The 24,814-nt window shown below is 41.2% G+C and overlaps 1 protein-coding gene across 1 annotated transcript in view; it reads right to left on the reverse strand.

Moving 5' to 3' along the window:
- The window catches only part of UGCG (UDP-glucose ceramide glucosyltransferase), a 53,814-nt gene that overhangs the window by 18,009 nt on the left and 10,991 nt on the right, over nt 1-24,814 (reverse strand). The window contains exons 2-3 of the mRNA XM_020791094.3: nt 12,615-12,756; nt 400-502 (exon numbers count right to left, since the gene is read on the reverse strand). Of these exons, the coding sequence (XP_020646753.1) occupies nt 400-502; nt 12,615-12,756 (245 nt within the window). The remainder of the gene's footprint in view (nt 1-399; nt 503-12,614; nt 12,757-24,814) is intronic.

The raw sequence follows: 24,814 nt of genomic DNA on the forward strand, positions 1-24,814 counted from the left end.
ATCTCCATATACATCGTGCAATTCAGTGTGCAACAGATGTCTACAGTGATTTCCTAACTTAAGGCAATTGTCCCCCCAAAGCTATGCCTTTTTTGTAGCAGCACAACAGGGTTTCAGCAAGTCTTTATGTTACCTATGAAGCAGATAGTCATTGGGTTTACACAGCAAAGGATTGGAAAAATCAATTAGGTTTCACCATGCATCTCAAAATAATATTTTTTTGCGTATGTCAGATTTCAGAAGAATAGTATTCCAAAGTTACACAACCAGTAATGATAAAAAAGCCACCTACATTAAAGACATTAAAAATACATTTGTAACTTTACAGCAAGAATTTTTCCTGACTGATCTAATCACTTATTAAAAGAGAACACATACCATAAATCTTGTTTGACTCACCTATAAAAAGTCTTGCATCAATATTGGGATATTTGCCAAGGAGCTTTTTACACACATCAATGGCAGGATCATCATGATCTTGGACACAAAGAAGCACTTCATACTGGGACAAGAAAAGGGAGGAGAATGCAAATTGTTATGTACAGACAAATGTCTTTAATGTTAGGTTTAATGACAAACATCAGTATGGGGAAGGATGTGAGTGAGCTCACTGAAACATCTGGATTGTAATATTCTTAATACTAGCATACAACATGTTTTTCTCAAAGAACCTTACAGAAGGAACTCCAAAAGAACTTCAAAATGTCTGAAAGTATTCCTATCAATCTGAATTTAACTGCCATATATTATCTGACAGTTTATGTATATTCAAATAAGTAATTTGATCATGCAAAATGTTCACGTTAAAAACACCTGTTTTCTGTGACTGTCGCATTACAGAAATCCTGGCATGACAGCATTAACAAGTCAAAGTTGTTAGAAGCCACCAGTTTCAGATAATAAGAAACACTACCATGACTTATTTTTGCTGTAGATATTATATCTCATTGTTTCACGCATGCAGTCATTGGGGAGTGCTGATGCACTTTTTCCTTGCCCCTCAGCAAAACAGGAAAACTGGAATCACCCAGATGTTTGGATTAAAACCACCATAAGCTTCAGCCACAATAGCTAATTATCAAATATTATAAGTTATAGTTGGAAGCATCTGAAAACAGCTGGTAGCTAACCTGTACCCTACAGTACTCTATTGTATATATTCACTCTTTTTTGCTGTGGAATAAGAGACAGAGCTATAATCAGAACACAACAACTGAGAAACAACCTTGACTTACACCCTGTTGTATTCCTTTTGTGTCTGCTAGGGTGTATTTCCCCAAGTCAAAAGAGACAAAATTATTATGCCTAAAATGGAATATCCCTTAAAAAACAAACCACACAGGGAGCGCCCCCAGATCGCTTTACATCTAAACCTGTGGAAAAAGTTCTCCCCTCAATGGAGCTTCCAATGGGAAATAAATTAGTTCTGGCCCATACCCCATTGCCCACTGCTGATTTATTTAACTGGAAACAAGATCTTCCACCATATCGAGAGGCCCCTCAGGAGTACCTGGACTTGATCCAACAGATCATTACTACTCACCACTCTTCTAAGCAGCCTCCTAAGTGAAGATGAGAAATGCCAGGCTCTTGCTTAGACCTACACCTGGTATACTACCCATAGGGTTCACCAAATAGCCGATGGCAATGTAACAGTTGATTGCCCTGAAGCAGCAGCCCTCATAACCCGAGTTATTGATCCCAAACCTAATAAGCTTGCTGGGGCCCGTCTGCTGAAAGCAGCAAGAAATGCTGTAATTCATGGCCTCAAACTAGCAGTGCCAAAGGCTGTGAAACCTTCACAGAGTATATGAGATTTGTTTAAAAATCCACTGAATCCCCAAATGAATTCCTGACGAGGCTCAAGGATGGTTTTTGCCGTTACACTCACCTTGATCCGGATTTGGAATCAACAGACAGCTGTGCTACAGGTGCAGCTCCAAAAGCATCCAGCCATGTGTGACCTCAGCCACTGAACTGCCCGAGTCCTGCAGCTAGTCTGGTCAGACAGCTATGCATCAGCTGTAGCACAGCTACACAAAAGCACGTTGCACATGTCTCTCTGCTGTCTGTCTACTCACTGTCTAAGATACAAGGGTGCTTCTGAGGAGAGATACCTGCTCAATAAAATGCTATGTACAACAACCCTGAGTCAAGTTTCTTTATTAGACAAGGTAGCTCAGGGCCATGCTCCTAGGGAAGGATATTGCAGGAAAAAGAGAGGGACACAAACCCTGTTTTCATTGGTAATGATAAGAAGGGTGGGAAGGAATGCATGGCTTGCCAATCATGAGCTGTATGAATGGGATGTCTCATGAGGCTGAGGGGCTGGGAAGACACTGCCATGGATACAAGCTGGTGCCCTAATCATCAGTCAGGAGGTAGGAGGTGGGCAAGATATCACTGGGATAGATACAAGCTGGCCCCACCAATCCTGAGCGAAGAGGCAAGGGTGGGAGGGATTCAAATTGCCCACCCCAATCATGAACCAAGAGGTAAGGGGCAGGTGGATTGACAGTGGTAGGGATTCAAACTGGCCCTCCAATCATAGGCCACAAATTTAGTATTGTAGAAGGGACCCAAGCTGCCCAATCATGAGTAAAAACAGAAGGGAGAGTCCAAGTGCAAACTCAGCATTACCCAAACAGGAAGGAGAGCAGGAAGATGGACAGTGAAAGGGCCAGGCCTTGAACTGTGTAGAGTTGTGCAGAATTGTGTAGAGTTGTGTCAGATGGACAACAAACTATAGGATCCTTGGAAAGCACAACCTAAGAATTCTTGTCTGAAGTATAAATTTACACAGCTCTAGTCACTAACCTTGCTATTAATCATGAACTAGGGGGAAGAGGGAGTAATGTAAGGCCATCCTATATAGATCAATAAACAGAAATTTTCTTTGGCTGCCTCCTGTGGTTCTCTCAGACAGTGGGGTGGGTGGACGTTTAAATGAGAGAAAGGCAGATGTCATGGGGACACTGACTGCACCAGATGCACTAGGAGGGGCTTATCCTTCTATGGCACAAACTGGTGTTGCAATGGGTTTCATGGCAGCTGCAGAAAGGACTTGCATTTGGGGGAAATAGCCCACTGTACCTTTAACAGGCATCTCCCTCTTAATTGTGAGAGTCTAGTTCAGCCAGCCTAAGGCCAGCCTGGCTAGTTAGGATTGTGCCCTAAATCAGGATGAGAAAAGGAAAGATTTATTTTAGTGCTAACATTTTCTGAATTTGGACCAGGGTTCTGTGACATAAATAGTACTTTGAATGGCAATTAGTTCTCCAACATCTTCTAATATTCCATTCTTGACTCTTGACCTAAAAAGGAGTAGGTAAATAGCTCCATGTCATTAACTGAGATAGTTAATGGATGCTCATTTGGAGATACTACTTATCATTTATGAGCTTAAAAGAAAAACAAAAACAAAACAGCCCGACAGCAGCCCATGCAGAAGTATTTATAATCCACAGGACTAGACTTTTATTTCACTATTGCAAGCAGCCTGGTTGGGCTTAAGAGTGTGAGAGACATTTAAATAACTATTGACATACTGCTGAGGACATAATGAGATAAGGTGTCACATGACCTCTGAGGTCACATGATTGCTGGAGCAACCGTGCTCCGAATGGTCTTTGCCCACTTGCTGCTTTCCTGCCTCAACAGCCATTGGGAGCAGAGTGAGTTAGAGAGACCTTGGCTTTTCAAAATTACTTACATTTACCTTTCATCTGGGCTTAACTGTGGACTTTCTCAGCAATTCAGGTTCATAGTTTGTAGAGATGTACTCTGTATCAACGGACAGGATTGCTTCCTGTTTTGTCTATAGCTCTGGAAACTACATTAAGGCATTGCCTGGGTAGTGTAGGTTTAAGGTGGTGAGGTCTGGCAGGGCAGTTGATGTACTTTTGAGAGGTTGCTGTTGTTTTTTAATGGAGATAAATGGGTTTGTAAGGGGGCAGCCAGATGTAAGCTGGATTTCAATAACAGACTTCCGACACAGATGGGAAAGAGTAGCATTTGTGGGTATCCTTTTCTGGGTGCCACCTTCCTGATGGAGCCATGGGTGTAGTTGTTGGAAATGAAACAGAAATGTTTCATTTCTGAGACATTTGCCCACTCTGCATGATTAATCTGTTTATTTCACCCCTAGCATTCATTAGATTGTATTCGGTTAATCTTCCTTAGTAACCATAATTAGAAAAACAGTTTTAATTTATGTTGTTCAGAAGTGAACAACAGATCTCTTTACATATTGTTTCCAAGTCTGAAGGGTTCCAAAGATTATTGTGCCTGAAATATTGACCCTTTTAATGTGTTAATATGCCAGGATCTATTGACTTGTTCAGCTTAATAGTTCTCTTTCTGGGTTGATTTCTCTTGCATTTATTTCCATATTCATAGTGTTAATTACTTGCTCAAAATTTAAAGAGATAGTGGTTTATAAATATTAATACGTATCACATAACTATCTTCTAGGTAAAACAACATATCTTATGATTAGGCACTGACCAGGTAAGGGATCAAAACTCAATTTAAACGTTTTTTTAAAATATCTTTCCTTCTCATACAGGCCAAGACACCAAGCAGGTAAGAGATCAAACCTTGGTTTGATTTTTCCATTTTTATCAGCTTCCCTCCTTATGCAGGTAAAGACACCAAACAGGTAAGAGATCAAACCTAATTTTGGTTTGTTTTTTCCATTTTTATCAGCTTCCCTCCTTATGCAGGTCAAGACACCAAACAGGTAAGAGATCAAACCTAATTTTGGTTTATTTTTCTCCAGTTTCACAACCTTGCCTTCCTTAAACAGATCAAGACACCAACCAGTTAAGAGATCAAACCTAATTTTGGCTTATTTTTTCCATTTTTATAAGCTTCCCTCCTTATGCAGGTAAAGACACCAACCAGGTAAGAGAGCAAACCTAATTTTGGTTTATTTTTTCCCAGTTTTACTGCCTTCCCTTCTGTGCTGTGATTTTTGTATGTGTGTTTTAGTGTGGTTTTCCCCCCAGTCCCATCGCGTTCAGGTTGGCTGTGCATATGTGGGGGGTGTTTTTGTGTTTTTCCCCCCAGCCCCATGGCATTATGCTGGGGCTGGCTGTGTGTGTGGGAGGCTTGTGGTTTTCTCCCCAGCCCCATGGCATTCCGCTGGGGCTGGCTGTGTGTGTGTGGTTGTTTTTAAGTGTTTTTCCCAGCCCCATAGCGTTCCATTGAGGCTGGCTGTGTTTTTTGTTTGTCTGTTTTGGTCTGTTTGTTTTTTTTGCCCCAGTGCATTCCTGTGGGGCTTCCAGTGTTTTATTTTTATTGTATTTGTTTTTTGGTACTTTTTCCCACCCCGAACGGATTAATGGGGTTTCTATGTATTCCTATGGGAAATGGTGCTTTGACTTACGACCATTTCGAGTTATGCACATCTTCTAGAATGGATTATGGTCATATGTCGAGGACCACTGTAGTGTAGTTGCTGACCTTGAGCCAGACATCCTGGAGAGTGACATCAAGTGGGCCTTAGAAAGCACGGCTAACAACAAGGCCAGTGGAGGTGATGGCATTCCAGTTGAACTATTTAAAATCTAAAAAGATGACACGGTTAAGGTGCTACACTCAATATGCCAGCAAATTTGGAAAACTCAGGAGTGACCAGAAGATTGGAAAAGATCACTCTGTATCCCAATCCCAAAGAAGGGCAGTGCCAAAGAATGCTCCAACCTCTGTACAATTGCATTCATTTCACACGCTAGCAAGGTTATGCTCAAAATCCTAAAAGGAAAAATGGAAAAACCTTTGACTGTGTGGACCACAACAAACTACGGCAAGTCCTTAAAGAAATGGGAGTGCCTGACCACCTTATCTATCTCCTGAGAAATCTATATATGGGTCAGGAAGCAACAGTTAGGACTGGATATGGAACAACTGATTGGTTCAAAATTGGGAAAGGAGTATGACAAGGCTGTGTATTGCCTCCTTGCTCATTTAAATTATATGCAGAATACACCATGTGAAAGGCTGGACTGGATGAATCCCAAACCAAAATTAAGATTGCCGGAAGAAATATCAACAACCTCCAATATGCAGATGATACCACTCTGATGGCAGAAAGTGAGGAGGAATTAAAGAACCTCTTAATGAGGATGAAAGAGGAGAGCACCAAAAATGGTCGGAAGCTCAACATCAAAAAAATTACGATCATGGCCACTGGTCCCATCACCTCCTGGCAAAGAGAAGGGGAAGATATGGAGACAGTGACAAATTTTACTTTCTTGGGCTCCATGATCACTGCAGATGGTGACAGCAGCCACAAAATTAAAAGATGCCTGCTTCTTGAGAGGAAAGCAATGACAAATCTAGACAGCATCTTAAAAATCAGAGACATCACCTTGCCGACAAAGGTCCACATAGTCAAAGTTATGGTTATTCCAGTCGTAATATATGGAAGTGAGAGCTGGACCATAAAGAAAGCTGACCGCCAAAGAATTGTTGCTTTTGAATTGTGGTGCTGGAGGAGACTCTTGGGAGTTCCCTGGACTGCAAGGAGAACAAATCTATCCATTCTGAAGGAAATCAACCCTGAGTGCTCACTGGAAAGACAGATCCTGAAGCTGAGGCTCCTGTATTTTGACCATCTCACAAGAAGAGAAGACTTCTTTGAAAAGACCCTGATTTTGGGAAAGTGTGAAGGCAAGGGGAGAAGGGGATGACAGACGACGAGATGGTTGGACAGCGTCATCAAACCTACCAATGTGAATTTGACCAAACTCCAGGAGGCAGTGGAAGACAGGAGGGTCTGGTGTGCTCTGGTCCACGGGGTCACAAAGAGTCGGATACAACTTAATGACTAAACAACAAAATAGTTTGTTGGCAGGACAGATAAGTAAATGTTTGAGAGGAACACAAGGTCCTGTCCAGACCTGCTCTCTCCCATATATACTTCATACATTTCGTCTCCATCTCAGTCCTTAGCCAAATCTTCAGCCTCCCACTCAGTTCCTACATCTGAATTCATCCACTATCACATTGACCTGCCCACCCCACACCTCCCTCCCTCCCTCCAGCAACCGACAGGACGTGCCTTTTCTCCTCCTACCCACAATCCCCCATCATTGCTCTTCATATGCACATACCCGAACATACTATTACTTTTTCAAAAAAAACCCCATCACCTCTAGACCTACCCAGCTCCTCTCTTATACATACACACTCCACCTTCTTCCCACCTTCTCCCCTACAGGAGATCCTCCCCTCCCAATCACACACCATGCCACATGACGACTCCTCTGCCCCACATGGACAAAATCATCTCACTACACACTCCCCTCATCCTTTCTATGCCCCACATGCCTGACAGCCCTAACCAATCCTCACACCATTTATAACATTCCCCCCCACAATACACCCCTCAATACAGGGGTTAAAATCAGTTAAGTGTGTTCCTAACTAACTCCAACACTTGAGTCCATCTCTGTATTTCTGGAGCTGGTGGGCAATGTATACCTCTGCTGGTGTGGATTCATACGCTGGCTTGGAACTATTTTTCCCACATCTCCTGATCTGACATAGGCAGGTAGAGGCACCAATTGGCACTTCCCACAAGGCTGTTGTACTGGGGCTGGATGTTAGTGCAATTATAAGCTCCTTCTGCCCCCAGCCAGCCCTTTTTCCTTTGAGTTAACTTGCCTGCCCTGGGTCCAGTGTGGCTGAGGTGGTCACTTTGGGGCTGGATAGGAATTTTGGGTCCATCTCACCTGATTGGCATATAAAAGGTTGGCAGACATATTTTTGCCTATCCCACACTGTTTACCCATGGGATTCTGAGGACTATTCTAGGTTTGAGTTACGTTTAAATAGGTCAAACTGTGAGGTAGTGCGGAAGAGGTGAGTTTCAGTGAGCTCCCAAAAAGCACATGGGGTCCTACTGCACCCAGCATCACAGCAACCAGGATCTAGCGTTTCACTTGCTGGGACGAGGGGTGAATCAGGTATAGTCCCATCCATTGCATGTCTTAGTTCTAGACAATTGGATGAATGGCAGATAGGGAGGTTTTTCTTCCCAGTCTCTGGCCAGCTGGTTACGAGCTGTTCAGGGGACAGTTCTGACCAGGGGCTTGAGACTCGCCCGCTTAGGATTGGAGAGGGGGTAACAGATACCCCTACAGCCTTCCCCAGGGATCCACATGACGTCCAGGCCCCTCTGCAGGATGAGAGTGATTGGAAGTTAAAAGCAATAAAGTGTGGCCCTAGTTAACTCCAACACCTGTCTCCGTCTCTTTATTTCAGGAGTGGGTGGGCAGAGATTAAATAAAAGTGGTGGAGCAAAACATTGAATATTAATTTCATGAACTTTAAAATATCATGTGAATAAATCTACAGTGTTTTGGAAATTCATAGTATTACTGTATATTCCAAAGTGTCAATAGTCAACAAGGGACCATAGTGGAATATTTTAACTACAAAAATTCTCAAATGCTTTCCAGACAGTTTACATATCTCCTCTACATTTTCTCTTTTGCATTCTTTTTCAACAGCTCCACAGTTCATCCCCAAAGCAGTTTTGACTGCCACTAGCAAAGTTCCATCTCCCACTCCTCCAAATGAAGGATATCTATCCATCCGTCTTGACGGTCTGTCACTCGTTCCCCCCTCTCTCTGCCTTTCCTTTTTGTTTGTTACTTGTTCCTTGTTGGCTGTGGCTCTTTGGCCCTGGCGGCAAACAAGCAGCAGCAGGAAAGGAAAAGGAAAGGACAGGAAGAGAGTGAACGAGCGACAGACCGTCAAGATGGATGGATGGATGGGTGCAAGCTCTCTGCGGCAGGCTGTGAAAGGAGACGGGGAGGGGAGCGTGCGTGAGAAGGCATCACCCCCTCCCGTGACATGTCTGGGCAGGGAGTGGAGGAGTGCACATCCAGGTTGCGAGTGGGGCCCCTCCTTCACCTCAGCCACAGAGAGGACGAGGCTACAGCAGCAGCAGCCTCGCCAGGTAACCCGCGAAGAGCGGGGTGGTGGTGCGGAGAGAGACCTAAAAGCAGAAGCCCCGGTGGCGCCAAACCCTTGAGGGAGAAGACTGCCAGGCAGGGAGAGGGCTCCCCTTCTGGACGTGTGGGCGCTTCGGGGGGGAGGCGGGACCCAGACCCTACGAGGCAGGGAGGAAGCCCCGCACTCGCCAAGTAGGTGCCGCTACTGCTCCCACTCCAGGTTGGGCTGAAATTAGAAGCCAGGCAGATTTTGAAAGTGGTTGGGCATGTCGCGCTTGCGGGTGGCCATGTTGCGCCCGCAGAGATCCGTGTCCACAGCCCAGTTAAAGGAAGCCCACAGACCAGCGCCAGGCCATGAACCGGGGGTTGACGACCCCTGCCTTAAAGGATATACTGGAAATAATCTGTAAGTACTAATTTTGCCTGAGATAGTTGTCCAAAACTCTATTAGTGGAAATATTTGAGACTAAGAATAATATCATTGTTTCCATATGATGCAATGCCTGAAAAACGTTGTTGTAAACTTGTGAGGTTAGACAAAAACTGAGCAAAGGGAGGCTACAAATCTGACTCAAGTATTACACAGTGCCTAAGCATTCCATCTATGTTGTAAAAATGATTCTATGCTATCACATCATGCTGAAGTGCTCTCATTTTAGCCCCTCTACAAATCTTGTAAAAGCAAGATTATTTTAATTACCACATCAGTTCTCAAAAATCTTGGCATAGGGCAGGATATAATTCAAATGAGACAGATCATACAGTATTGTGATTCCCCCCCCCTTACTTACAAAGCACACTTTTTAGATTCTATTCTATATTCTGCAGCAAAAGTTGAAATGGTTAAATTCTTTTTGGATAGCAACTCCCAGAATTTCTCAGCCAGCATTGCAAACAGTTTGGGAGGCTGAAGGACCTGGGGAACTATAGTCCCCAAAAAGTAACTTTTCCAAATTCTATTCTTATTAGCTGCTTGGTAGGAAGAACTGTATATATTTAATTGACAAATCTTGGAAAGTATAGATATTCACCTCCTTCCACATCTATTAAGCATCAGTCATGAGTGAAGCAGTGATCTTTACTAAGGAATACAGAACCTTTTTAAAATCTAATTTTGATTATATAAAATGCTTCTGAATTGACTACAATTAGAACTTCTTGTACTGTACATATTAAAATTAGCTACTGACTATAGTAAAACTTTCCCTTTTCCTCAGGAGGACACCAATTTATGCATAAAATTTAATATTAATTTTATATTAATATTAATAAATGTAATATAGAATATTTTACCAAGTGGAATACAATTGCAAGGGAAGGGAAAGATAAAAGACAAGCAATTTCCACTAGAAATCAAGATATATATCTCCGACGATAAATTAGAAAGAGTATATTTTTGTCAAGATTCCATGAATTAGTATCTCTATACAGATTTTAACATCAGGATAATTCCCAGTTACAACAATTCATATTGGGCAGCAACAGCTAATATGCAAGGCCCTATATAATTTAAAGCACCTGAACAACAAGTTATAGCTCAGCAGTTTGTTGGCAAGTTTAAACATGTATCTATAAACTATTTCTAAAGTATAACATGTTAGCAAAGCTATGAACTTTTCTCAATATCACAATACAACCCTTTCATGATGTGTGAGTTTACATTATAACAAAGTCATGCGAAACTTTTTCCTCCATGAAAAGGTGGGCAAAGTGTACTTTTCAGAAAGTCTCTCATTTTTAAAAAATTTTACAGAGGTAGAAAAATGTCCCCATATCCTCTAAAGGGTGTTGAGGGGACAATTTCACTACATATTGGAGGCCCTAACTTTTGAAAAAATGTTTCCAGGGGCCTAAAATAAGATATAGTCATAGCAAATTTCCCCCCACATCCTCTAGAAACTGAGGGGGTCAGGGAACACAGAGTTGCACCCCTAAAATCTCCAACACAAAAGTCTCAAACCACTTCTGTCAGTTCAGTCAAGGAGACTGTTGGACAGCAGAGACAGTGATACAAAAGGAGAATCCCCAGTGTGTGCCGACTCCAGGAGCTGATCATGCAGTAAAAACAATTAATATGGGTACTGTTTTTTTCTGTTCCACTAAAATGAACCAGAGCTAATTTTAAAACTTTTTAAATTCCCTTCTGTAGTGTTCACATAGAAAATCTTTCCAGCACACACTAGTTAATCAAGATGCATTCCAAGCAAAAGCATACCATACAACAACAGAAGAACATGACACAAATGTTCATATTTCTGTACTGAAAGAGAGTGCTGAAAACATAGTGCAAACAAGCCATCAATCATGCCCAGGGGCAATACTTTAGAGAGCCTTACCTTCAAAGGAAAAGTTACTTAAATTCTCATCTGTTTAGAGTTTAAAGTTCACTGTCTTTTCCTGTGAGATTTCAATCACTTACAATTTATGTTCCAGACTGCTTCTACCTTTGCACCTGCTGAATATATGTCAAGCTATCTGGTAGTTTCTGAGTATGTGTGGCTGTGTCTAGTTTAACATTATCCTGAATTTTTAAAAAACAGAAAAAAAAAACAAGGTCCTTTCATGACCGCATATAAGCTTGTTATATGATGCCAACCTCAGAGCTCCACTGCCTGCTGGGGCAAAAGTAATGAACATGGTTCATGGATCTAGTTCCAAGCAGAGAGTCTCCAACCCGTTTGGTTACTATTGCTTCTGTTCATTAACAAATATAAACCAAACAATGGTTGAAATCTTGTTAGTGTGATAGTAAGTCACACTAAAGCAGGGCCATTGAATCAGTGGAATTTATCAATTCAATTGAGACTGTTCTAGTTGTGACTTTAGCACAATACACTGCAGCTAGAGTAGGCGCATGTGAATCAATGGAATTTAGGGCAGAGTTGATTCACCAAATCCCCACTGATTCCAAGGGCCTACTCTACTACAGTGGTGCCTCGCTTAACAATTTTAATTGGTTCCAAAAAATTCATCGCTAAGCGAAATGTGTTTTCCCATAGAGATGCATTGAAAACCGGATAATCCGTTCCAATGGGACTACCGTCCTTAAGCAAAAATCGCCATAGGAAACATTGCTAAGCGAAACGCAGTTCCCCCATTGGAATGCATTGAAACCTTTTCAATGCATTTCAATGGGGGAGAAAAAAATCACCAAAAATTCAAAAAGAGTCAGAAAAAAGCCAAATTTGGTTAACAAAGGTTTTATTAAGTGCACTAACGATTTCAAGCACTCTAAACCCTTTTAAAACAATTTAACACCTTTTAAAAATAGCGAAAATGGAGCTGCCAAAAACATCGCTAAGCGAAACGGGGGGACCTAAACTGTCATCGCTAAGCGAAGCAAGGTCCTGAACATTGCTATGTGAAATTTCCCCATTGGAAACATCGCTAAACGGAGTGCAAGATTGCTCCAAAAACCTCATCGCTAAGCGAATACATCGTTAAACGAGGCAATCGCTAAGCGAGGCACCACTGTACAATTTATTGCACTAAGCAACAAATTTAGAAAGTAGTTTAGAAAGAAAGTCAAGATACATATTCTCAGAAACATGCACTACAATATTCTGGTAAAGAACAAAAGCCCAAAATTTAGCTTTAGTAAGTACAACTATTTTTAATTTTCTTAGTTTAAAAAGCCTTGATACATACTTTTGGATAATCCAACTCAAAGAAGGTTTCCAAGTTGTTGATAAGGTTTGGATCTACACCCTTTAGGGGCTTCAGGAGTGAAACGCCTGGAAGCTTGCTGTATGGTTGTTTGTCTGTTGCTTTCTTGTTCAGGTGAAGATGCCTGAAAATGAGAAATACAATTTAGAAAATATAAGATCAATGTGATTATTTAAATATTTGTATGAAAGGCCTTTTGATGTAGGGCTACATTAATGTTACATTTCCATCAAGCGAATCTAATGAAAGTTATGAGAACACAGAAACAATTTTTCACATGCAGATATGATCCAAATGTGAGTTAGAAAACTAATATAGGACGACAAGATAAAATTCAACTATTCTGCAAAATTATGTAACACTCATACGAGGCACAGCCCAGCCCACCCCAGCTATCCTGATAAAACGTGAGATCAAGCAACAAGAACACATCTATGTCTCTTCTTTCAGATGCACCAAGCTAGAAAGCCAATCAGCATAGCAAGTGACTAATGCTTGCCAGATACAACAGCTCAGTAGGAATCAGAGCACTGCCTGAGCAGGCCGTGTTTTGCAAATTAAAACCCTTCTCTGTTTAAAGAAGAATTATAAAGCACTCAATCAACTGAAAGCAAACTTTTTTTCCATTTAATATGCTGTGAGAAAGGAGACAGGAGGAAGAACCCTCCTGCTGGTGTACTCTTCCCTGGAAAAGTGAAACACCACCTGGAACTCATCCCTCAGAACAAGGAGATGGCGGGGGGGGGGGGGGAGCAAGAAGAGAAGGAACTTAACAAAGGTCCTATTTTGGAAGAAAATGTGAAAAGGGCAGAGAGGAAGGGGAGGGGGCCAAAAAGAAGAGGAAAAGGTATATAAAGGAGGAATGAAAGGGGGGGCCAGAGGAGGAAGGATGGAGGGAGAGTAAGAAGGAGGAACAAAAGATATTGCCTGAAGAGTGGGAATGGATAACCTTAGAGAATCCCTGGACTGGGGAACAGGAAAAATGATGGTGCCAGCAGAGGAAGCCAAGAGGAGAACATGGTCTCAACCCCTGGAGAAGCCCTCTTACTGGGGGGGGGGGAGGGAAAGGTGGGAGAGATAGAGGAAAGAGAGAGAACTAGCAGTCACAGCAGAATGGGGAAAATGTGTGGAGAAGTGTAGGAAACCCTTACCTCAGGATGGACAGAATCTCTCCCTGAGGCCTCACACTGGTGGGCTGACAGGAAGGAAGAAGCAGAGTGGTGGGAGAGAGAACACATGCCACTGTTGCTAATTCTGCTGCATCAGGTCCATGCCTGATGCAGACCAGCAGGACCGTTGGGCAGAAGGATCGAAAGGAGAAAGAATTGTTAAGGGGGAAAATCCAGGAACCCTTTCCTTGCCTTGTTGGAGGGGAAAGAGAAGTTGTTACTACTGTCCCTATTGGGGAAAGAGAAGTTGTTACTACTGTCCCTATTGGACCTAAGTTAATAAATGTTGAGAGCTGAAAGCAAGAGTTGAAGATGGAAGAATTTATTGGGGGGGAGGTCTTTTAGAATCCTCACATTTGCTTATTTATGTGTAGTAAGCAAGTTGCAGCAATTTGGTAGCTGTGATGTAGATTAAATGCAATCTGCACCAATGTGGGGTGTTGTGGAACAAATACTTTGTATAAACAAGGTCTCAGATCCCATGGCTGGCACCTCCAGGGAGGGTTGCAGAAAGAATCACACCTGAGACCTTGGAGTGTTATCAATCCTTATAGACAATATTGAGCCAGATGAACCCATGGCCTAATTCAGTTAATACAAGGCGATTTCAGATGGAGATTGAGAATTAACATGATATAGGAAGACACAGAGGAATTCTGCTGTAATCCTGAGGAAAACCGTTTTTCTGTTGCTAGTGTGGGAAAGTCAATCAAGACTGGTAGCTGACAGGCATAAGCAAACCGGTCAGGTCGTGTATACAAATTCTGGAAGTGTAGGCAAAACACATATACAGAAGTTGTAACTGCAAGATGGGCACTCTCTGTTTACATATTTAATCAGGCAAGTATTAGCCTAAGCATGGAGACATGCAGAAATTTAAAGTAATGGAAACATATCCAAATGTATGTGGAAACTTGACAGATCATTTGCTCCATTATTACTAGGAAGTTCTGTCTCTTTTCTTAAATTGTATACATAAAAGCTGCTAAAGTTTCTACAAGAAGTTCAACAACATTTTGAAAGGTGATATAAATTAAAGGCCCATTACTTCTAAACTGTGAAAGAAATCTTGAATTTCCCTTAATGTGAAATACAAAGTTACTATAAAGAGAACCAGATAGCACATAAAAATCAAAACTGTTTTACAAACAGACTTTCTAGTGCCTGCTGGGAGATACATGTATTTGCAGTTCATTAAACATATACTAAATCTTACTTCCAAAAATATTTCTCAGTTGCCTGTTGAAAATCATTTTTAAAAATCCTTTAAGAATGTATTTTATTTCAAAACAACTGAAATAAGTATAGAAACCACTGGAACTGGGGTATAAATGACAATTCTGCCCCCACCCCCAAAGTTTAAAACTACAGTGGTGCACCGCTTGATGACAATAATCCATTCCAGGAAAATCGCTGTTAAGCGAAATCATCATCAAGTGGGGGAAAAAACCCATTGGAACGCATTGAAAACTGGTTAATGCGTTCCAGTGGGGAAATACCTCACTGTCCAGCGAAGATTGCCCACAGAGAATTGCCAATCAGCTGTTTAAAATCACTGTTTTCCGAAGGAGGGGTCCAGAAAACAGCCATTTTGCGAGGGGAGGGAAGCCATTTTGCGGTGCTGGAAAAAACATTGTTTTGCGAACAAACTGTTCGTGAAGCAAGGACCTAATCAACGTAAAGCGAAAAAAACCCATAGGAACCATCATTTTGCGATTGCAATAGCGATTGCAAAAAACTCATTGTCAAGCAATTTTGTTGTCAAGCGGGGTCGTCGTCAAGCAGGGCACCACTGTAATTTAATGCCAGATTCTCAAATTTGTTGCCATGTACCTGCATTCAACAGTCATGAAAATTAAACTGAGGACCTTCAAGTAATTAACCTGCAAAGGAAGTCTACAAAATAGCTAGACTGCAAACAGTTTTACTCATCCATCCACATACAACTATTTTGGAAAACATCTCAATCACAGAGAAGAAATTTTTATTTGCCACAATTCAATGAGTGAGTGACCTTTTACTTCACCACAGTTTTTATGCTTTTGTTATATGTAATCTCGATGTTTTTCACTAAAATAGTGAATAATTAAGCTGCTTCTAAAGATGTTGTATCACTAAATCAATGCTCTTTTGCTGTTTCAAATGGAATTGAACACCCTCAAGTATGTGCATTGGATTTATGCATTTTTGGTCTCATTCACTGTCTACATCTAAGTTCTATCGTGAAAGAACCCCCCCACACACACACACACAAAGGTTCAACTTTTCTGCAATGTGGAAAAAGGACAGTTCCAAGAAAAATAACAGGAGTTGAATTCGATTATGCCATATGGATGCCCCAGAAAAAGTGAGTGACGAATGTGCACAAATGCCACACAATATTTAACTCAGAAGCATCCAATTAACAAGGTTTTTGTATTTAAACAACCTTCTCTCCTCTTCCATGTAGATGTATCTAGTATTTCTTGCTCAAATACCACCTGCATATATATCTGGGTGTGATCAAACAAGTAAAACTCACAGATTATATTCAAGACATTATCCCACATCCATGTTCAAAACAGCCTAATTCAACACCACCCACTTGGCACCAATCTACGTATTATCATAACCACAGTCCAAAGTTAAACCACATTGTGTGTATACCTAGCAGCACACAGTGTGAACTTTAGTAACCCCTTAATGGGCAAATTATTTAACTTTATGTCTCAGCAATAAAATATCCTCTCGAAATCAAAAAACACCTTATATAGGAAAACATTCACAACACAAATCTGTATGGATAATGAACTACAAAGCTCTATTTAACATGTATTTCTGTGTATATATTTGTGAAGATTTTCACCCAGGTGAGGTTATCTAGAAGTTGAGTCATGGCAACTGGACTTCCTTTTTAATTAGGTTGAAATGTGTGGTCTCCCTGACCCCTCTCTCAAACCACCTATCTTCTTGGTCTAAAATGAGTACATGTTGGTCATCAAAAGAGTGTCCTTTGTCAAATGAAGGAACACTGCTGATTGTGGTCCTAAGCCATTGCCCCTCCTGTGCTGGGTGTTTGATTTCTCTAATGTTTCACTAATGTCTAATGGTCCTAAACGGTTCAGGACCTCGATATTTAGCGGAACACCTGCTCCCACCAAGGTCTACCCGGATCACCCGTGCGAGTCAGGAGGTGAGGCTGAGGAGCCTGACACCGAGAGAGGCCAGGAAGGAGAAAACACGAAACCGGGCCTTCTCAGCGGTGGCTCCTCACCTATGGAACAACCTCCCTCCAGAGATTCGCACGGCCCCTATGCTGGGAATCTTTAAAACCCAATTAAAAACATGGTTATACATCCAGGCCTTCCCTCCAGTCAATAATAAAGGTAAAGGTTCCCCTTGACAATTTTTGTCCAGTCGTGTTCGACTCTAGGGGGCGGTGCTCATCCCCATTTCCAAGCCATACAGCCAGCGTTTTTGTCCGAAGACAATCTTCCGTGGTCACATGGCCAGTACGACTTAGACACGGAACGCTGTTACCTTTCCACTTAGGTGGTCCCTATTTATCTACTTGCATTTGCATGCTTTCGAACCGCTAGGTTGGCAGGAGCTGGGACAAGCGACGGGCGCTCACTCCGTCGCGTGGATTCGATCTTATGACTGCTTGGTCTTCTGACACTGCAGCACAGGCTTCTGCGGTTTAGCCCGCAGCGCCACCACGTCCCTTTTCTCCAGTCAATACCTGATCTCTTTTCTTATTTTCCTTTATTTTATTATTCCTCTATTTTATTACAATTGTTATTGAACAATTATGTACTCTTCTGCATTTTATTGTTTTACCTTATATTGTAAGCCGCCTAGAGTGGATGAGTCACCCAGATAGGCAGGATATAAATCAAATAAATCAAATAAATAAATAAATAAATAAATAAATAAAACCATGTAGAGCTCATAACACTCCTCTTTGCACTGGACCACATATACTATATTGCTCCTGTGGTTTTTTGGTGTCCAGTCTTTTGGGTGGATGAGTCTCTGCCTTAGTGTGTTTGTGGGTTTGAAGTGCATGGGTATGTGGTGTTTACCAAAAGCGCTTTTGAGCTTTTCAGACACACCCGCCATGTAAGGAATGACCAGGTTCTTCTGTCCGCTCTGGAACTCAGACAAGAACAAAGGGGTCAGGGAGGTCATACATGTGCATATAGAAAATCCCTCACTCAATAGGGGTGGAGGCCTTAGATGCAATCTGTCTCCTATTTATCATGCTGCCCTTTCATCTTCCTTAGAAAGATGAGGACTACACACACCAAGGAAACCACTGTTAATGACCCATGACAATGGCTGGAGAAGGACTGCAGAAGTGGGATTTTCACTCACCCCCCCCCATCCTTTGTCCATCTAACAAGCCTATTCAGACCAGGGGGAAGTGATACCAACATGGATATATCAGGGGTCTTCTACCAACTCTCCTCAGACTGAAGAAGCTACTTGGATGAGTAGCAAAGTGTTTCAACCTAATAAGAAAAAAGTCCAGTTGCCATGACTCAACTTCCAGATCTCTATATATACTACTGTTTTTTGTACTCTTATACTGATTCAGTTCTAATGCAAAACTGTTTCAAAACTCATGCTTTTTCTCTATTTTTGAGCCCCTGATTGAGATAAACTATGGTCTGATATTTTGTGCAAAAAAACTACAGTTTGCATTTGCCTTTAGACTGGAATCAGTCCTGACCTCCCATTTTAGTACACAAGGAAAGGGCAAACTGTTTTGCCATTCAGGAAAAATATAGTTTGCCTCAAACCAGAAAAGGAAAGGGAACTGCCACATACATACCTATAGCTCACTAAGAGAACAAGGATATGTAAGGTCCCATGGCAGGAGATCTTAACAAGAAAGGGAGTCCAAGAAGGGTGGGAGCTTCTTAAAAAAGAAATTCTAAAGGCACATCTATAAACAATTCCAACAAGAAAAAAAGGGGAGAGGTGGCAAAAAAAGGCCAGTGTGGCTTCACAAAAAGTTTAGGGAGGACCTAAAAACCAAAAAAGAAATGTACAGGAAATGGAAAGACAGCCAGGCCACCAAGGAAGAGTACAGACAAGTAGCAGGGATGGCATTAGGATGGCAAAAGCTGAGAATGAGCTGAGGTTAGCTAGAGACACTAAAAGCAATTGAAAAAGCATTCTTCAGCTTGTATGTGAGTAGCAAAAGACAAACAAAATACATAGTGGCACAGCTCTGCAATGGAGATGGAAAAATGATAACAGAGGACAAAGAAAAGGCAAAGGTGCTCAATTCCTATTTTAGTTCTGTCTTTTCCCATAAGACAGGCTATGAACTTCCAAACAAATTGGAAGTGGAAGTGGGGGGGGGGGGGTTCAGAATTGCAGCTGGAGATAGATAAACAAATAGTCAAGGAATACCTTACCACCTTGAACAAGTTCAAATCTCCAGGGCCGGATGAACTGCATCCGAGAGTACTGAAGAAACTGGCTGAACAACTCTCAGAACTGCTTGCTATCCATTATTTTCTTGAAGCCATGGGAAATGGGGGAGGTGCCAGAGGATTGGAGGAAGGCCAATGTTGTCCCTGTCTTCAAAAAGGACAAAAAAAAAAAAAAAAAGGAGCCTGGGAACTACAGGCCAGTCAGCCTGACATCAATCCCAGGGAAAATTCTGGAACAGATTGTAAAGCGATCATTGTACAAGCACTTTGAAAACAATGCAGTAATAATGCAGTCAAGAACAAATCCTGCCAAACTAATTTGATCTCAGGTCACCTCCTTGATAGACAGTGGGAATGCTCTAGACGTAGTATATCTTGACTTCAGCAAAGCTTTTGACAAAGTGCCCCATGATATCCAGATTAGCAAGCTAACTAGGTGTGGGCTGGATAGATCAAGTGTCAGGTAGAAACACAACTGGCTACAGAATTGTACTCAGAGGGTGATGATTAATAGGTCCTTCTCTAACTGGAAGGAGGTAAGTAGTGGGGTACCCCAAGGCTCAGTCCTGGGCCCAGTGCTCTTCAATATTTTTATTAATGTCTTCGATGAGGGAGTGCAGGGAATGCTTGTCAAATATGCAGATGATACCAAACTGGGCAGAATAGCTAATACCCTAGAAGACAGAAACAAAATTCAAAATGGCCTTGATAGGCTACTCGGATACTACTTGTCATGTTTTCATACTCAGTCCTATATATTTCACTGTGTTATTTCTAGATCAACAGTTTAGTCTGACAATCTATCTCCCAAAGAAACAGATGCATAAGAAAGGGAAACTGCAATCCCTAGAAAAATACAAGGCTTATAAGTGAGACATTACTTAACATAAATGTAAAATTCATTAAACTTTTCCTGGGTCAGCGGTATTATTCAATGGATGGCTCCAGGCAAATGAGAGCTATAGTTCCAACACAGAAAATAATAAAGCTCAGTTTTTTGTAGAGAAGAAATAAGTAATTATTTTGACACAGAGACACAGAAAACGGTGCAGATAACAAAATAAAAGAAATGGCTAGTTGATTAATACAGCTATATTTCCGCAGGGTTTCTCCTGGCTCACCATAGCAAACATCAGAGATTTTTATTTTTAGAAGAAAAAAGTTAAATGTCACATACAAAATCATAGCTTACTTCAGAGTTTAGATTTCATCTCTAAAACAAAAAATGAACTAACTATAGAAGAACTATTTTAGTCAATTTTTGTGGCTGGTAACTGTAAATGTCCTTAGCATGGAACAACATATACAGCTAACAAATAGATTTTCCCTCTCTCCAAAATATAGTCCTAGATTTTCACAACTTCCAATTAGAAATTTTTCATGCTCACAATATTCTGACTTCCTCCAACCCTTGTGCAACAAGGTGCTTCATTTTATGCTCCAACAACACAGGGCTTCAGCCTAAAGACTAGAATCTGGTATGCTGTTTTTCTACACATAAAAAAGTTATTTTCGAAGCCTAACCTAGGTAATGTGGTGTGTTTTATTTGTTGTGTGATATCCAGCTTTGGGTCCCTTGTTGGAAGAAATGCAGCATATAAATAAAACTAATATTGTGTCTCCCTGAAAATAAGACAGGGTGTTGTATTAATTTTTGCTCTTAAAAAAAGCATTAGGGCTTATTTTCAGGGGATGTTTTATTTTTTCACGTACAACAATCTACATTTATGCAAATACAGTCATGTCATCTTCTTCTGGTTGCTGCACAGTGGTGGAGGGTGGGGTTTCACTTAACTGGGGCTTATTTTGGGGGTAGGTCTTGTAATATCAGCATCCTGAAAAATCATACAAAGGCTTATTTTCAGAGTAGGTCTTATTTTCGGGGAGCCAGGGTAATAAACTAATAATAATAATATACATAACAGGATACATTCCTCCCACTAACACCAAGTATTTAGAGGTATATGATGATACAATCAACTATGTGAGAGGGTAACTATTTTGTGATAGGAAATGTATAGCTGTTTTTGTGGAATTGATCCAGAATCCTATTTAGTTGCACTCATTTCACACGCTAGCAAGGTTATGCTCAAAATCCTACAAGGTAGGCTTCAGCAGTATGTGGACCGAGAACTCCCAGAAGTACAAGCTGGATTTCCAAGGGGCAGAGGAACTAGAGACCAAATTCCTAACATGCGCTGGACTATGGAGAAAGCCAGAGAGTTCCAGAAAAATATCTACTTCTGCTTCATTGACTACGCAAAAGCTTTTGACTGTGTAGACCACAGCAGACTATGGCAAATCCTTAAAGAAATGGGAATGCCTGTTCACCTTATCCATCTCCTGAGAAATCTAAATGTGGGGCAGGAAGCAACAGTTAGAACTGGATATGCAACAACTGATTGTTTCAAAATTGGGAAAGGAGTACGACAAGGCTGTATATTGTCTTCCTGCTTATTTAACTGATATGCAGAATACATCACGCGAAAGGCAGGACTGGAGGAATCCCAAAACGGAATTAAGACTGCCGGAAGAAATATCAACAACCTCCGATATGCAGATGATTCCACTCTGATGGCAGAAAGTGAGGAGGAATTAAAGAACCTCTTAATGAGGGTGAAAGAGGAGAGTGCAAAAAATGGTTTGAAGCTCAACATCAAAACAACTAAGATCATGGCCACTGGTCCCATCACCTCCTGGCAAAGAGAAGAGGAAGATATGGAGGCAGTGACAGATTTTACTTTCTTGGGCTCCATGATCACTGCAGATGGTGATAGCAGCCATGAAATTAAAAGACACCTGCTTCTTGAGAGGAAAGCAATGACAAACCTAGACAGCATCTTAAAGAGCAGAGACATCACCTCGCCAACAAAAGTCCAAATAATCAAAGCTATGGTTTTTCCTGTCGTGATGTATGGAAGTGAGAGCTGGACCATAAAGAAAGCAGACCGCCAAAGAATTGATGCCTTTGAGTTGTGGTGCTGGAGGAGGCTCTTGAGAGTCCCCTGGGCTGCAAGGAGAACAAACCTATCAATTCTAAAGGAAATCAACCCTGAGTGCTCACTGGAAGGACAGATCCTGAAGCTGAGGCTCCAGTACTTTGGCCATCTCATGAGAAGAGAGGACTCCCTGGAAAAAACCTTAATGTTAGGAAAGTGTGACGGCAAGAGGAGAAGGGGACAACAGAGGATGAGATGGTTGGGCAGTGTCACTGAAGCAACCAACATGAATCTGACACAACTCCGGGAGGCAGTGGAAGACAGGAGGGCCTGGTGTGCTCTGGTCCATGGGGTCACGAAGAGTCGGACACAACTAAACTAAACGAAAGCAGATTCTCATTTAAGAAGATTATTTGGAGGAGGCGGCTCATACTTGATAGGGGTGGGGTTTTTTATATGCGTCTTTGTAAAGAAGAATAAGTAAGTAAGTAAGTAAGTAAGTAAGTAAGTAAGTAAGTAAGTAAGTAAGTAAGTGAATGAATGAATGAATGAATGAATGAATGAATGAATGAATGAATGAATGAATGAATGAATGAATGAATGAATGAATGAAAAGATTACAGTTTCAAAATTGAAAGTAGACCTTAAGGATCAGTGGGGTCAAAAAGACAGGATGGAGCTCAGGACTGTTGAGAGTTGATTCCTAAAGCTGTTAAGAGAAGTGTGTGAAATAGTAAATTATTGCTTACTGTAAAAAGTTTATTGCATATTGAAATGACCATATCATCGAGAATTAAGCTGTTCTTTATTCTTTGCCCTTGTCAGGTTTTTTCATTTATCTGCTACAGATTCAAATATCTAAAAGGAAAATATTGCTTCCTTGGCTGGGACATATTTCTGGTAATAGATCAGATATTGCTGTACAGTTTAATGGCCTTACTCAAAGGCACCACTGCAAGAATCCCTGCCCCACTGCCTTGTCTGAATGGACAGCTGCTGTAGGAGGTGGAGAAGGGAAGTCCATGCTCCTGCTGCAACTGGAGGGTCGCATGAAGAGCAGGAAATGAGCAGTGTGAATGGGGGAGCTGGGTGGGGAAGGGAACATGTGAACATGCGGCACCTGCAATGCCCCGCTGGTGACTTGTGATGATGGGCATGAAGCAAGTTGTGCCCATCTTTAGTTCCTATATTTTCCTAGACAACCTCATATACTCTCAAGCAGCATGCTTTTTCATGTCTATCTGTTACAAGAAGTATTGCAAGAGGGATTACTTTTATTTCTACAATAGTTATATATTTCTGCTATACTGTGTAGATAGATGGCGGCTGGGAGAAAACCATTCAAAATTCATACAATGTAATAAGAGAGACAATGTATGGTGAAACAATGTAAATCATCTACTTTGTTAAAACAGCATATCCTCCAGTTTATTGTTCCCTCCTCATCACAGTGCTAAACTCTCATTGGTAGCCGAGCTTGTATCTTGCTAGAAAAAAATAATAATTTTGTTTCAATATATTTGTGCTTCTCTCTCTCTCTCTCTCTCTCTCTTTGCATTTTCTTGCTTTCTCAATTTCATATTCTTCAGGAATCTTTTCTTCAAATAATTACAAAGGCTCCAGTGGTTTGATATTGTCCTTTTCGCCTTTCAAAGCAGAAAGGATTTTTATAAGGATTTATTTTATATACTAGCTCTTTTTTAACCTGCATATAAAAGCAACAATAATAGTAATAATACATTTGCGTAGTGTTCAGGGTATTCCACAGGCATTATGTAGTTGCAATTCTTGTATATATTTATGTATTTAATTTGCTTTCAGGTCAGTTCTGACTTATGGCAACTCTTTTCAAGGATTTCTAGATGTAGAACATTCAGAAGTGGTTTACCATTCTCTTCTTCTGGGGATTCCCTGGGGTTCTGCTACACAGGTTGGCTCTTCTGGGACACAAAGTAGGGAACTGAACTCACAGCCTTTGGCTCTGCACCAGGATAGCTAACTCACCGAGCTATCCAGCCAGCTCCTTGTGTTACTAAAACATAAGTCAATATTGTTATGGGAAGGGGCTGAGGCTAAAAAATAAAGTATTGACCAAGGCTACCTAATGAATTCATGGAGATAATGTGGAACTTGTATCTTTCTGGTTTATAGGTCAGCCAGTCTGGCACATGAGATTGATTATAAGTCTAACAGTAAGAGTAAAATTGCCTTGTTTTCTGTCTAAGGTGAACTGTAGAATTAATGATTGTGTGAAGAGTTTTTGGAATCCTCTGTATCACTTAAGAGAGGGGACGGTGCTACTGCACAATTCTTTTGGTCTGAAAGAGTCGAGAACAAGATAATTTTTTATTAGATATCTCTGAACCTCTGTTCATAGACTGCTCATGGCAATTTCCTTAGAATTAATGCTAGCTGGATTTCTGTGAATTTCCCACTGAGTTTACACTTATATAGAATCACCTTTGACCAGCAAATGTCAACACTTACTTTTCATTCTCCAGTCCAGGACGAAAGCGTTGGGAAGTGGCTGTTCATTCTGTTTCATGGCTAATTGCCCACTAACACCAATTCACAGAGAAGGAGTAATTTTTGTTTGTTTAGTAAATGAAGAGAGGGAACAAGGCTTAGTTCAGGCCCAATTGGCTCAG

This window comes from Pogona vitticeps, chromosome 2 (genome assembly GCF_051106095.1).
Source record: "Pogona vitticeps strain Pit_001003342236 chromosome 2, PviZW2.1, whole genome shotgun sequence".
Classification (NCBI taxonomy): Eukaryota; Metazoa; Chordata; class Lepidosauria; order Squamata; family Agamidae; genus Pogona; species Pogona vitticeps.